The sequence below is a fragment of the Erigeron canadensis genome, chromosome 4 (genome assembly GCF_010389155.1).
Source record: "Erigeron canadensis isolate Cc75 chromosome 4, C_canadensis_v1, whole genome shotgun sequence".
NCBI lineage: Eukaryota > Viridiplantae > Streptophyta > Magnoliopsida > Asterales > Asteraceae > Erigeron > Erigeron canadensis.
Window position 1 is genome coordinate 36,919,049 of NC_057764.1, and position 16,013 is coordinate 36,935,061.

General features: G+C 34.9%; 3 protein-coding genes across 3 annotated transcripts; 2 read left to right on the plus strand and 1 right to left on the minus strand.

Annotated features, from left to right (window-relative positions):
• Positions 1-675: 675 nt before the first annotated feature.
• On the minus strand, positions 676-2,885 carry LOC122595849 (multiprotein-bridging factor 1a-like). Its single transcript, XM_043768307.1, has 4 exons — positions 2,644-2,885; positions 1,450-1,533; positions 1,136-1,218; positions 676-1,052 (listed from the first exon to the last, which is right to left on the minus strand). Exons 1-4 carry the CDS (start codon positions 2,777-2,779, stop codon positions 933-935), a joined length of 423 nt encoding a protein of 140 aa, XP_043624242.1. The 5' UTR covers positions 2,780-2,885; the 3' UTR covers positions 676-932.
• An 830-nt stretch (positions 2,886-3,715) lies between these two features.
• On the plus strand, positions 3,716-9,512 carry LOC122596052 (phosphoenolpyruvate carboxylase 2-like). Its single transcript, XM_043768556.1, has 10 exons — positions 3,716-3,923; positions 4,290-4,681; positions 5,098-5,182; positions 5,316-5,538; positions 5,873-5,976; positions 6,076-6,163; positions 6,305-6,459; positions 6,538-7,536; positions 8,057-8,443; positions 9,092-9,512. The coding sequence occupies exons 1-10, from the start codon at positions 3,750-3,752 to the stop codon at positions 9,386-9,388; spliced, it is 2,904 nt and encodes a 967-aa protein (XP_043624491.1). The 5' UTR covers positions 3,716-3,749; the 3' UTR covers positions 9,389-9,512.
• Positions 9,513-11,294: 1,782 nt separating this feature from the next.
• On the plus strand, positions 11,295-15,654 carry LOC122596629 (ubiquitin-conjugating enzyme E2 35). The gene is made up of 8 exons (XM_043769242.1): positions 11,295-11,478; positions 11,677-11,704; positions 12,166-12,252; positions 12,874-12,932; positions 14,409-14,450; positions 14,536-14,609; positions 15,304-15,401; positions 15,489-15,654. Exons 1-8 carry the CDS (start codon positions 11,443-11,445, stop codon positions 15,524-15,526), a joined length of 462 nt encoding a protein of 153 aa, XP_043625177.1. The 5' UTR covers positions 11,295-11,442; the 3' UTR covers positions 15,527-15,654.
• The last annotated feature ends 359 nt before the right edge of the window (positions 15,655-16,013 follow it).

Consider the following 16,013-nt stretch of genomic DNA (forward strand, 5'->3'; position numbering starts at 1 on the left):
TTGGTCTCCTACAACACCAACAAATCTATAGTTCTCACATCATGCGTATAAGTAATACTATGAAATTATGCCAAGCTTACAACACACCTACATTGTATTTCAGGTATTCGTTTAGCGTTATTCTCAACTTTTAACCAGGACATTTCATTTTGAGTTTTTGACATGAACATTCTTCAACGATACTCATTCTCTTTTTACTTTCCGTTCCAAGACTTTTATATTTCAATGTTATAAGGAAGTTCTTTTAAGACGTTACTCAAACGCGCATCAGAAAACCAGATTCACATTACAAGTTTTTATCTTTCTATAACATTATTCACTCTAACTTGTAAGAAAACGATGGTTTACAAAATAGATATAGAAACCATGGAACGTTTCAACTTGTTAACCATCTCTCGTTACAGAATAAAGTTAGTAGCCAAACTCAAAAGCATGCTTTTTGACTGGATCCTAGGGATTAGATACACCTTAATATTCAAGCTAACCAACAAAAAACCCAGTGTCTACAAAACGGAAAGGATATTTAACAACACTATTTTATCAATAAATACTATAATTGGCACAAGGCATCACAATCAAGGGCAAACAGCACGTATAGAGAATAATATGCATATTAAGCACCCACACAACACATCTGCGACTCATTCATATCTTATGCACAACCAAAGCCCAGAGTTATAAAATAGAACTGGTCATAGCCATGGACATAATTTTGATTATGATCAACACATCAGAGCATCTGAGACTTAACACCAAATTATAAAATCCATAATAACATAGCAGAGATTAGAGTCAATCCAAAGGAAACAAAAGGCTTGCGAACCCACACTCCCTTTTTTTTTTCTCCCTTTTTTCTTTTAGTAGAAAAAGAAGTACATAACCACAACGCTGCAACAGGCAGGAACTCCTTGCAGCTGCTTACGGTTCTTGTTCTACTTCTTACCCCGAAGTTTCACACCAAGGGCCCTTTCCAGTTTGGTAATGATCTGTTGATTTGGTATGGCCTTCCCAGATTCATACTCCTGTATGATCTGTGGCTTCTCATTAATCAGCTGCATGGTTATTAAAAATACCATTAGGTTATTCAAACAATGAAATAGATCCACAGATGTTTAAAACATAAGAAAATGCTAACCTGAGCCAGTTGAGCTTGTGTGAGCTTCTTGTCAGTACGACCCTGCATAATAGCTTTCTTCAACTCACTTGGTACCTTCTCATCTGTTCACAAAACATGACTAGTCAGCAATTGGATTTACACTTCTGCTTTATTAGATCCACAATCTTCATCTTTATTCATATACTAAAACACAAAATAAACGTTTTCTTATTCAATTCATCATATTTCTTTTACTTTGATTTTCATATTTACTACAACAGGTCACTCTCCTAGACATATATAAAAGTTGTACACATATAGAGAAGGATTCACAAAGACAGGAAAGTACTCACGAGTAAGATTCTCAGTCTCTTCATCAAGCTTTCTAGTGTTTAGGGAAGTACTGCTTGAGGCAGCCTTGTTTGAACCTGCAGTAGCTGCAAAAGAAAAAAATATAGAACTTCAGACAACAAGCTATCCATTTAAACCAAAATATGTCAGATTCTCTAATGTTATTTCATATCCATAATATGCTACAAAATCTCAAATGAAGAAGCTTCGATGCCGATAATACATATTGGCTATCCATACTATCATTAGCTCAAAGAACATCATTATCACAACTTTGTTCAGTATAAGATGAGCAGGAACAGGTCGAGAAAATGAAAATCATAAAGAAGTTACTGCTAAATCTAATGGCTACCAAGTATCATACTTTCATTTAACACCCTTTTCAGGTTCAGCATGCTTTCAGTTATCCGGGCTCCAAAATTCATATTTTTGGAGCCTCAAGATAGTTTCTGACAACACAAAATCAAACTTATAATAAGCAAACTCTGTTAGTAATAAACATACGAATTGAGGATATCCCATTAGTTACATCTCAATACTCATTTCAAAAAGCCGATCATAATAGCAACTGTTTCTCTTCTTTATGATGCATTCAATTTCAATCAATATGAATATAAGTTAATAATCATTTGAGACGAGGAATCGGGAGCCCATGGCCAATTATTGACCAACTGTGCAACTAGACATTATCATACAGAAGCCATATCATTAGATACAAATACATCAAAGAACAATGAAAGGGTGTTCGATAGATTATTTTTAAAGCATAGGGCATATTGGAGAATATACAGCTAATACCAAACCCTGGCGCAAAAACACACTCTATATACAAAATTAAACATGTATATATATATATACACACACATAAACATATACATAAACTTCAATTCACCTCTTTACAAAAATCAAAACCCTAACTTGTAAGTCCTGTCTTTCTATACACAAACATATATATAAAAATTAAACATGTAGCAATACAGAATCTTCATTTCACATACACAATATGTATGACAATATAATATATATATATATATATATATACAGATTAAACATATAAAAATAGGTAAGCAAATAATTAACACGCGATAAGAGTAGATTAATCAAAAGCAGACTTATGAAAACCTAATTTATGACTATATATATAAATATAGACAAAAAGAAAATAAATGGAATGGAAAAAAAAGGAGAATACAAACCCTTGCGAACAGTCTCGATCTCAGCACCAGCACGGCGGGCGGCGTTGACGGCTTTTTCGTCCTTACGAGCGGCGGCGGTCGGAGCTTTCTTACGGATAACCACCGGCTCCCAGTCTTGTACGATATGGCCTGCCATCTTTTTGTTTTCCGATTAGTGTGTTTTGGTGAAAAATATCTGTGTATTTGGATGAGTACGAATACTTTTTCTTTTTGTGAGAGAAAGAAAGAGAGATAGAATATAACTATGTGTGTGTGTCTATGTTATATAGACAAAAAAAAAAAAAAAAGAAAAAAAAGGAAAAGGTGTAGCATCTCGGGTGTTTGGTTGCTAGGTTTGCTATAAAACAATAACATTGCTAATGGTCGATTTAGCCCGATTTAGCCCGGTCATAGTCGGCCGAATTACTAAACTCTTTACACTCGTATTTGGTTGGAGGTCTTTATGGAAGCGGTAAAGTAAAGACAAGATTGTTTACATCAACCTTACTTATATCCTGCTCTCGGGTTGTTATTCTAATCCTACTAAAAAACGGGCTAGATGAAATATAGACATTCATACAATCACGTCAAAAACGGACGAGAGGAGATGTACGTAGTTAAACTTCCACTCGACATATGCATTAATTCTTTTGTAAATTGTACATGTAAATAGTTACACTTCTCCTTGAAAGTTGTGTTATCCTTTTGTAATTTGTTTAAAGATCATATGGGTCGTTAGTCCAAACGAATGCGTTCACTATTTTGGTTGGCATTATTCTTGTTTACGACTTGAATAGCAAAATTTCAAAGCTACAAGTATATTAAAACAAATGATCACGCTAAGAAAGAACAAATTAAAGAACAATATTTTTGTAAGAAAGAAAGGACTAAAGAAATTTAATAACAAAAGTAAGTAAACATAAATAGAAAAAGATGAGAAGTTGTGCTTTGAGATTTTCTGAACAAGTCAATGTCCAATTTTTACGGGGTCCTATTATCTTGGGCAGCGACCAAAATTTTGTGACTAAAACCGTTAAATTCAGTTATTTTTTGTTTTCATTTCATTCTTTAAAATTGTTATAAAAAAAAAAAAAGTGTCATTGGGAATACAGAATGTATGTAATGTAATGGCGAATAATAATAAGAAAGTAGAGAAATTAGCATCAATAGATGCACAATTAAGGCTATTAGCACCTGGGAAAGTATCAGAAGATGATAAACTTATTGAATATGATGCTTTGCTTTTGGACAAGTTTCTTGATATTCTTCAGAATTTACATGGAGAAGCTCTTAGAGAAACTGTATGTTTGTTTTTACGCATCGTTTTTCGTGTTTTCATATTTTGATCATCATTAGCATAATAATCTGGATACATTATTGACTTATGGGCATTTTGATCATTTTAATTTACAAACTTTTGGAATACATCTGGTGTAAATGTAAACGGATACACATTCAGATGATCTTCGCTGGAGTAAATTTTTTGTTCATTTAGTACACATATTCTCAAAATTGGTATGGTACGATTTTGTTTCATATTTGCACACCCTTGTGCAGAAAGTCTTGAATAGATAGATACAAACATGTTTATGGACTAGGTTTATGAAAAATCTTCAGTTCACCGTTGTACTTAATTGTGTAAAAAATGTTGCTTTTTCTTTGTGTAGGTCCAAGAATGCTATGAGCTTTCTGCCGAGTATGAAGGGAAGAATGACCCAAAGAAACTGGATGAGCTTGGAAATGTGCTGACGAGTTTAGACGCTGGGGATTCCATTGTCATTGCAAAAGCTTTCAGTAACATGCTTAACTTGGCTAATCTGGCAGAAGAGGTTCAGATTGCTCATCGTAGAAGGATCAAAGCCAAGACTGGTGATTTTGGTGATGAGGCTATGGCAACAACTGAATCTGATATCGAGGAAACCCTTCAAAGACTTGTGACTAAGCTTAAGAAATCCCCTCAAGAAGTTTTTGATGCATTGAAGAGTCAAACGGTTGATTTGGTCTTCACTGCTCATCCGACTCAAGCTGTTCGCAGATCATTGCTCCAAAAGCATGGAAGGTGTGTACCAGGTGTGTTTGGTTTAGGGGTGTGGATTAAATGAATGGATTTCATTCCCATTAACATTGTTTGGTTTATGGCTTTGGGATTAGCTTAAGCATTTTCTGAAATCATCTAGGGTGGTGGGTTTGAAAATCCATCTCATTCCCTTTAAAGTGATTCCAAAATCCAAATTTAAACCAAAGACCGGCAAGTAACTAACTCTACACATGTAGCCCGTAACTAACTAATTTTTGTCAATCACCTAGATTTAAAAAAATATGAAACTGTTATGGGTTTTTCTGGCCAAAATTAAGTTGATTACCTAACACAAGAATCAAACCAAAGTTAGTAACCATTTTATACAACTAGCCGTAACAGAAAGTCAACTAAAACATATTTCTTACTTTTAGTTTCTGTCATTCTGTGTGCTTTAGGATTCGAGACTATTTGGCTCAGTTATATGTCAAAGACATCAGTCCTGATGAGAAACAGGAACTCGATGAGGCTTTGTCACGGGAAGTAAGAACTAACATTTCAATATATCTACTATTTGACTCAATTATATGTCAAAGTGTTTACTATAAGTTAGATGTGATGTCGAACTAAGGTAATTGTGATTGTCTATTCACATTTCTTCCGGTCTAATATGTAGATTCAAGCTGCTTTCCGCACAGATGAGATCCGTAGAAGTCCTCCAACCCCACAAGATGAAATGAGGGCTGGAATGAGCTACTTTTATGAAACAATATGGAAAGGTGTTCCTAAATTTTTGCGTCGTGTTGACACGGCCCTTAAGAACATTGGGATTAATGAACGTGTTCCATACAATGCACCTGTTATACAATTCTCTTCATGGATGGGTGGTGATCGTGATGGTATGTTTCCTGTTAAACACATAAGCTTAATGGGCATTGGTAAAATGCTAATTATGCTTGTTGGCAGACCTTGAGAAGTGAGAACTAGGAATATAAGTGGTACGATTTTGGCTAGGACCCTTAACACAGATTTCCCTACTCGTTTCCAACATTTTCTGATCAAACCAAACTGGTCAACTTTTTCTAGTTGTATTTAACTTAAACTTATTTTTTACTCATTCGACCCTGGAGAGATATACCATAATCAAATAAACCCTTTTGTATCACCCAACAGAGAAGTGATAACCATGTGTCAATACGCAGTCTTACCCAGCATTGATTCTATGAAATGCAGGTAATCCAAGAGTAACTCCTGAGGTCACAAGGGATGTTTGCTTACTTGCCAGAATGATGGCTGCAAATATGTACTTTTCCCAGATTGAGGATCTAATGTTTGAGGTATGCAAATACTTTGAACTGAACTTTATGTAACTCAGGATGGTGCTTTATGTACTTTCTTTAAGCATTTTTTACTTACTTTGCAATCATTCTTGTTAGTTGTCCATGTGGCGATGTAGTGATGAACTTCGTGTTCGAGCAGAAGAACTCTATAGATCAGCAAGGAGAGATGTTAAACACTACATTGGTGATTTATGTTACCGATTATTCAGTATTATTATTTTAAATTAGGTCAAACCCAATAGAAGTTATTTGCAACCCAGGTCTTTCTTAGTCTTTGACTACAAGAAACTATTTGAGGTGTAAATGTTCGGTTTGCTTTCTGCAGAGTTCTGGAAACAGGTTCCTCCCACTGAACCTTATCGAGTTGTCCTTGGTGATGTGAGAGACAAGTTATATAATACGCGTGAACGCTCCCGTCATTTATTAGCCCATGGGATTTCGGACATACCAGAAGAGTCCGCTTATACCCATGTTGAACAGGTATCTTAATATTTTCCACCAATTTGTGCATATATGATTCTTCCCGGATCAAATTTCAAAATTTTTAAAGTTTTGCAGTTTTTGGAGCCTCTTGAATTATGCTACAGATCGCTATGTACGTGTGGTGACCATGTGATTGCTGATGGAACTCTTCTTGATTTTTTAAGGCAAGTGTCTACATTCGGGCTCTCACTTGTGAGACTTGATATACGTCAAGAATCTGAACGCCACACAGATGTCCTTGATACCATTACTCAACATTTGGAAATTGGTTCATATCGGGAGTGGTCTGAAGACAAGCGTCAAGAATGGCTTCTAGAAGAACTAAGTGGAAAACGTCCTCTTTTCGGTCCTGATCTTCCTCAAACTGAGGAAATTGCAGATGTATTGGATACGTTCCATGTGTTAGCAGAACTCCCATCTGACTGCTTTGGTGCTTACATTATCTCAATGGCTACATCACCTTCTGATGTTCTTGCAGTTGAGCTTCTTCAGCGGGAATGCCATGTAATAAAACCTTTAAGAGTGGTTCCCCTCTTTGAGAAACTCACAGATCTTGATGCAGCCCCTGCAGCCATGTCTCGTCTCTTCTCAATCGACTGGTATAGAAATAGGATTAATGGTAAGCAAGAAGTGATGATTGGATACTCTGATTCAGGAAAAGACGCAGGAAGGCTCTCGGCTGCATGGCAACTTTACAAGGCTCAAGAAGACCTTGTAAATGTTTCGAAAAAGTATGGGGTTAAGCTCACAATGTTCCATGGACGTGGTGGGACAGTTGGGAGAGGAGGTGGCCCGACCCATCTTGCTATACTTTCCCAACCACCTGAAACCATCCATGGGTCCCTCCGGGTCACTATTCAAGGTGAAGTTATAGAACAGTCATTTGGTGAGGAACATTTGTGTTTCAGAACACTTCAGAGGTTTTGTGCAGCCACTCTTGAGCATGGGATGAATCCCCCCATCTCACCTCTACCTGAGTGGCGTCAACTTATGGACAATCTTGCAACCTTTTCAACTGAAGAATATCGTTCTATCGTATTCAAGGAACCACGCTTTGTTGAATATTTCCGGCTTGTAAGTATCCTCATCTTAAATTGCACTGTAATCCTGTTTTATCATTTGGGACACAATTATGTATCCATATTTATCGTTTTTGGATTTATGAATCATATTTATGTAGTAGGTCCTAGATATGACAATATGGGCAGGTAAGTAGGTTTGGGTTGAAGCAAGTGATTTCTAATACTGGTCAGAATATGACGGATCTAGTTAGTTTAATATGCAAACACTCATTGTCCTTTTATTTGTTTTTGTTAATAGCATTGCAATAATCATGCTTCTGAAAACAATATCTATGACAATAATAACTTGAATCTTTGAATAAAACAATAAAGTAAGTTGTATAAAATATAGAGCCCGGGCAAGTTTTAATGCATTTGACCTATTTTGATCCTTACATTACCCATCTTGACGAATTACTAACTACATAAGTAAACAAGTTGTAGTTGACATCTCTACCAAGGCGGGTTAGATATATTTATAATGGATGAAAGTAATATAAATGAATGCTGTTTTGTACTCTGTATGTTTATAGGCTACACCTGAATTGGAGTATGGGCGGATGAATATTGGGAGCCGCCCATCCAAAAGGAAGCCAAGCGGAGGCATAGAATCACTCAGAGCTATTCCATGGATCTTTGCCTGGACTCAAACGAGATTCCATCTCCCTGTTTGGCTCGGTTTTGGTGGTGCATTCAAGAAAGTCATAGAAAAAGATGCCAAGAGTCTGTTGATGTTGCAGGATATGTACAAAACATGGCCTTTCTTTAGGGTCGCTATTGATCTGGTCGAAATGGTGTTTGCCAAGGGAGATCCTGGTATTGCTGCTTTAAACGACAAGCTGCTTGTTTCTAATGATTTGTTAAAATTCGGAGAATCCTTACGGGATAACTATTCTCAAACCAAGAATTTCCTCCTTCAGGTACGGATCTTAGTTTGATATCTATAACATTCTATATAAAGACTAACCATTTTGTACTTCCATACTATAATTCATTTCAAATAAAACATTGTTCTTTCAAAAAAATTTAAAAAAATAGAACAATAAAGAGTATGCAACAATGCACAAAACAAGAAGTTTTGGGAAAGCATTCTTTGACACAATTTTGAGATAAAGTTAGTTGCTTTTCAACGTAAAGAGAAGTATGTATGATAACGGAAAAGTCAACTGCTTCATTTTGTGGGACGTTATGTGTAGTGGATTTGTTTAGAGGGGACAACATGGGTGGGTTGGGTAACAGTTTGAAAACAGATAACTTGACCCATAAACACTTTTTGTCCATTGGCTATAGTCTTATGTAAATACTCATTGTGTTAACCATCATCACAAAGGTTATATATTAGTCACAAATAATAGTCTTTTTTCAATGAACTTTAGGAGGTCCTATGCATTAAAGTGACCCATTTGCATCCATTTCACTCGTTTAGCTAAATTTTTATTTACCTATTTGACCCACTGGAGATATAACACAGTCCAAATCGACTCATATATAAGTTAATGGTTCATCGACCACAAATGCCTCCTCCAGTTGAAGCTTCAACCCCGTGATATTCATGTTTCATTTCATAGATTGCTGGACATAAGGATCTTCTTGAAGGTGATCCTTACTTGAAACAAAGGCTCAAGCTGCGCGATTCATACATCACGACCTTGAATGTATGCCAGGCTTACACCCTCAAACGGATTCGTGATCCCACCTACCACGTGAAGTTGAGACCTCATATCTCAAAGGACGACCCTGAGCCAAGTAAACCCGCCGATGAACTTATCAAGCTGAATCCTACAAGTGAATATGCACCGGGTTTAGAAGACACACTCATCTTGACGATGAAGGGTATTGCTGCTGGAATGCAGAACACTGGTTGATCATCTAACCATTATATCACCACATTTTTTAGTCTTTTTAACTCTTCCTAATGTCCGTAAGGAAATGTCCCGGCTACAGATAGGTATCTATTGTAGCTGAGTTATTTGGTTACCGGGTGGTGGCATGATGAAATTGGTACACAATTGAGGATATGTTTATATACGAATATTGCATTACTATGAATAAAAATCTATGGTATCATCAGAAAGTTCTACTCAACACTTGTGAAACAGTCATTTTCTTTAGTTCCTATACGTATAACCTCCAAATCATTATGTTTTTAGTATAGTTTTCAAGGTTTCAAGTATCATTGATTGTTCGCCGCAAATTTCTAGTGAGACTTTTATGAAACTTGTTTGTTTCTAGAAAAAAAAATTGTAAAAACCAGTAGCAAAAAACAACCTGATTTGTCTTGCTTTAGATGAATATATGTAGAACGCAATGTTATTCAATACACGCTACATTATCACATTTTTGAAAGTCATTTAGTTACAAATCCAGATTTCGATGTCGATCGCAATTTTTTCAATATAATATTTGCTTAAAAATGAAGCAGTTAAACAAAAATGTCATTACTCCGTATTTCAAAACTCTTCATCCAATAAGTTGTTTGGGTTGATTGGGGAGTGGGACCACGAAGGGGTTGACCGAGAAATGAAATAATCCTTCAAACGAATATAATTTGACTATTCAAGAATAACTTTAACGTGTTGTTTTACTTTTTTTTTTTTATATATAATTTTAATCTTAGTTACTCGTATGATTTTTTTAACTAAAAAAGATGTAACCTCGGACTTGACCTCTGGTTTCAAGTTAACTCTACATTTTTAATTTATATTAGTTTAAAGTTGTCTAGAATTTCAAAAACGTATTAGTTTTAAATTAAGGATAAATATGCTTAGAATAAAAATATCATTACTCAGTATTATGAAAACACTTACCATAGAGTATATAAAGCTATTTTCCCAAGCTAACATTATTGTGTGTAAAGAAAGGTCCTAAATGAAATATGATTTTAACCATGAAATAATATCCAAGTTTCCAAATAAAATCAAAATAATGCTCTATTTGACATATATTGATCAAAATATTATCTTCGTTTAGTTTTTATATCTTATGTATCTTTCTATTGCCATCAGGGTGAAAATAAAGTCATTACAATTGCTATTAAAATCGTACCAATTGCTAATCGTCTTAATTGATGGGTGTCCCATACAGAGACACCCAAATTGAAAAGTGACAATAAGAATTCTTTTTGGTATTTCTATGTTGTGTGTTTTTAACCTTCAATGATTTTTCATATATTCCAGCGATTACCAAGTGCATGAAAAATGCACATTCCCATTTGTGTTTCATTGTGTAAATAAAGCATGCAATAAAACAAAATCAATCTTTATCCCCGTCTCCTGACTCTATCCTTGTTGTCTCGCACACCTCACACAAAAGAACGAAGAACCATACCTTTCTCCACTTCTTCAGTGTGGTGAGTTGTGATGGCGTATTATTTGATATGGTAGATCGCCTACTCGCAGCCAATAGTGATGTGGAGCAACAATTGAGCTCATTCTTTCCATTTGATATGAGATTGTTCAAGACTTCAAGTGGTGATATCTATCTAAGGAGAAACACATTTAAACATAGTATCATACTTATTTAATCACCAAAGCAAATTGCATCAGCTCAAAATACAAGATTTTGTAAATTACTTCAAACATACTTATAATAATAATTCAATAAAAAACTATTGCGAGTGAGCAAAGAGAAACTTAAAAACTTAAGAGGGCATGTCCCACAATCATGCACTCAAACTAAAACCCAAACTTAACAAATTTTAGAAAAACCAAGCCCCAATATGCAAAATACATTCCAAATAGCAAAAGACAGAGTACATAAGAAGAAGCCTCACCTTGTTCTTGATAGAGAGAAAAAAAAGTCTTTCGAATCCACTAAATTTATTTCACTTTCTCTCTCTAGAAAACCCTCTCCTTTCTTCTTCTCTCTCTAAAAAGGCAAAAATCCCTTTGGTGGCGTGAATCTTACAATTTTTATTTCCATGGCTAACAGCAATCTACCTCGAAGAATCATCAAGGTACTCTTAATTAATTATTGAATTAATTTCAATAATTACCTGATCTTATTATCAATTATTCATCTGATCCATTTCTCAATTGATACATATATATTTGCTTTTAGATAAATCGATCACGATAAATATGTATTATCTATATTTATATGTATATTTGAAAGCCCTAAGTTAGGTTTTGACTTTGTTGTTTTTATGATCCAGGAAACTCAGCGCTTACTTAGCGAACCAGGTGAACTTTAACTTTTTTATATAGTATATATTAATTTATATATAATATATGTGTGTATTTATACTCTTTAATTATTTAGTGTATAGTGTTAATGGTTAATTTGTGTTTGTGTGTATAAAAAGTTATATTTTTGTTATTTTTCGTTTCTTACTACCTGTTTATAAGATAAAGTTTTTCGCTTTTTTTCTATACGCTTTATTTCCCAAAGTTTAGAATCTGCACCACTATTGCGACTATGTGATGCATGAAAAATGTAATGCGAAAACGTGTTTTTTTGATGCAAAAATCAGTTTTTCGACTTCAGAATATGTTTTTCATCATGCAGGATACAGATTTGATGTATTTTTCTTGTTCTTTTATGTTTTTTCACTAATTGAATCATTTATATTATAAATTATCGCTTCATGTACTCCATATAATTCACTAATGTATAATGTTTATGGTTAATTTTGTTGTTTTAGCTCCGGGAATAAGTGCATCGCCGTCGGAAGATAATATGCGGTACTTCAATGTGATGATCCTTGGTCCAACACAGTCTCCTTATGAAGGTAATCTGATTAAAGTTATTTTCTTTGACTATCTGCAGTTTTAGTTAATTACTGTAATTGGTTATTTGTTGCTTAGTTCATGTGGAAAGGGGTAAAGAGAGGACAAGACATTTGTGTACAAGTAATTAGGATGTTAAACTTGAAAAAAACTTTTCTTGGAAGTTGTATATATATCATAGACTGTATTCAAAAGAAATGATGCTTGTTCTGCTATCCTAAAATAGATGTTGATTTGTTACACATACTTAATCAAAACAGGAAGGCTGAATAGTCAACGGTTCACAATGTGTTGGACTTTAAATATATATTAAAACTCAAACATCTTTTTTTAATAACACTGTTATCGGTTCAGACAAAATGGAAAGTTGACATTATCAAGGATAGAGTAGCTAACAGGTGTTTCTGCAGCTCTTAATGTGATTATGTATTTATGTACGCGAGTTACTAATTAGTTATGGACCTAAGACGACCTGATTTCTGCTTTGGTTTTCACGAGTAATAAAACTTGATCTGTTCTGGGTATACATATTTCTGAAGGGGAGCAATGGTTGTAGTTTAGCTATTATGAATGTAGAGGTAAATGTCTATTTTATGCATGTTCTCACTTCGACTAATCTACAGGAGGAGTTTTCAAGCTGGAGTTATTTTTGCCAGAAGAGTATCCAATGGCTGCTCCCAAGGTATGGAAGATAAACTGATACATGTGGATTGAAATGCTCATTTTTTTACCGCATATGATAACACCTGTTATGAGTTTTGATGTTATATAGTGGGGGCTTTGATGATGGTATCTAATGTTATCATATTGTTTGGCCAACATTGTTGGCTCTTTATTTTTCATGAGTAGTACTGCTTTTTGAGTTTCTGCCTCAAGTCAATAGGATTGTACCTCCATCAATAATAAATATATGTTACACTGTTGAAATTCTGTTATGAGTAAGATGACAGATTCTGACTGACTACTAGGATACCTTGAACGTAGTTGGTTTCATCAGTCGGATCATACATGAAGTAGTTTGATACGTATCTTATATTCTTATGAGGTGTTTCTGTGTTTGCTTTATTTATCTGCATAGATGGAAATCTCTCCTATGGGGATCTATATGCTCATCGTATTACATTCTCTTGAGTCTTGGCATCTAGAAGCATTGTATTTATGCATTGAGAACTTGCATTTTGGGGAAATATCTAATTATGTCTCAAAAGTGTGGAGTATATGTTTAAATCTTCCTAAAAAGATTGATATTAGCTCTGGATAGACTTTTTTGCTAGATTATGAAATTTGATTTATTTAGCATATAGTGTCGATGCCAATATATTTTTAGAGTTCATTACTACAACAAGGTTTAATCAAAGTTTTTAGTGTTGGAGTTTACAAAAGCTGTTGTAGTTTCCATTGAACTTGTCTGTAGCAGCCCAAATTTAGCTAGTCATTTGAGTATAGTATATATACAAGAACTACCTTCTTGTACTGTCAGTTGAATGACATCAATAACTTATCAAGTTATCTGACTAGCTGAACAATTCTCAGGGGCAAGCAAATAAATGAATTACAGAATGTTCTCTGAAGAATGTGGCTTTGACTCCCATGTATCAGAGTGAGGGAGGGAGACCTGTAATGTTCTATTTTATGTGGTTAATCCATCTGGATTTCATTTGGTTATAATCTGTCCCGCATATTAGAATTCCTTTACTGAACCTTTTACTGCATTACGCTGTTTGTTCAACTGTAATTGATTTTAAAGCATTTATAGTGCTTAGGGGAAAGTTTGATCCGGAACTGCCAATATTCCATTGGCAGCTATGTAATTTTTTATGTCCTAATAATGAACCCTCACCAGAAGTTCTTATATAAAAATATGAGAAAACCATTATGTATGCACTACTAGTCCTCTACTCATTTAGTTTCAAGTTTATGTAAGAGCTAATGATTTGCCCAAGTATTATATTTCCCCTGCATTTTGTTATGTGTTGGAAAGTCTTTTGTGCTAATTTTGTTGTCCTGTACTTGATTGCTGGTGTTCTTTAGCTGTTCCATCGCTTGCATGTTCCTTTGAAATTTTATAAGTGCATGCATCTATGTTTAGCTTGATGCAACTTAAGGTTTGCATCTATGTCTTCGCTTTCAGATAGTAATGTTTATTGTAATGTAACAGGTTCGGTTTCTTACAAAAATTTATCATCCGAACATTGACAAGGTATGCCTTGTCTCTCTCTTTCTGTGTGTGTGTGTGTGTGTTCTTCCCATGTTTCTGTCTTTCTTAGCGTCAGTTTTCTATGCAGCTTGGTAGAATTTGTCTTGATATCCTCAAAGATAAATGGAGCCCTGCTCTTCAGATTCGCACTGTACTCCTAAGGTATATTTGTCCATGCATGCGCTATAAATATGGTACCAACAGATATTATTTTACCAAAGCTGACGTATGGTGATTGGGTAAGTAGCTGATGTCATAATGGGTAGTTTTTTAGTGCATGTCTAAACATAAATATGGGTCAGAATAGGTCGGGTGGGCTTGGTCCATCCTGCAAATACGCTATACCCATTTTTAATAAAAGATAGTGTATGAATTTGGTGCTTAATTCTGATAGCAAGAGCTATTTTAGTATTTTACAACAAGCTATCTGGTTATATGCGTTTGAACGTACTTCATTTGATTTTTTAGTCAATCGACCAAACGCATATAACCATATATCCATCTGCAAATGCACAAATCAACCCAATAGACTCAGTTCCTTTCTAGTTAAATATTGTAGCTTTTGACTTGCCAGGGTAAGGTAACTAAAACCCGCTACAACCTACTTTTATGTAATACGGAGATACTGTCACAATCACCACTTCAAGTCTTCAAGTTTACCTAACTTTGCGTGAGATAGAAGCAGCAAGAGCTAGTTAACAGTAATCTGTTAGGTTATATGCATTTGAATGCACTTAGGATGATTGTCACTCACTTGACCTATTATTTCTTTTTGAATCTGACAACTCAATTGTTATTCCAATGTGCCAATAATGCAAAAATGAACACTTGCTTTTTTACAACTGTATGAGTGCAGCATTCAAGCTCTTCTGAGTGCTCCAAACCCAGATGATCCCCTCTCTGAGAACATAGCGAAGCACTGGAAATCTAATGAAGCTGAAGCTGTTGAAACAGGTAAATAATTTTATTTGGTATTCATCAAATAATACAAATCTAAGGTGCTTTGTTTTGTGATTATCTTTTTCAATACTTGTTTTTCAGCCAAGGAGTGGACCCGTTTGTATGCCAGTGGCGCCTAATGGAGATGCGGGATGATGTTCTATAAAAAATAACGTTGTACTTGGTTAGGTTATGTAATTTGACAATTCAAAACTTAAATGATTCTGCTGCTAGTCTTGAACGATCAAATGTTGTTCACTTTCTTTTATATGCCCGTGCTGTTTTCCAGTATATGAGACAAGTTACTCTCTTTTCTATTTTTGGTTCTGGGTAATTGTGTAAGGGGACATAATTAATGTGGGTAGAATCATGTTGTTTAAGCTGAAGTATTAATCTCTCATCTCCTCGATCGTCTGGGAATAGGCTAGCCTAAAAAATGTGTACACATTGAAATGTATATATGTGCTTCACGTCTGTCTACACAAGTGCGGTGATTAGAGCATGACAGGGCCATCTCTAATGGCAAAATCTTCATTCAATATGTTATATTTAGCATATTGAGATTTTACTATGCTATGGGCCTATGGTTGAGAATTAATATATTGACCAATATATGTTGACAAAAAT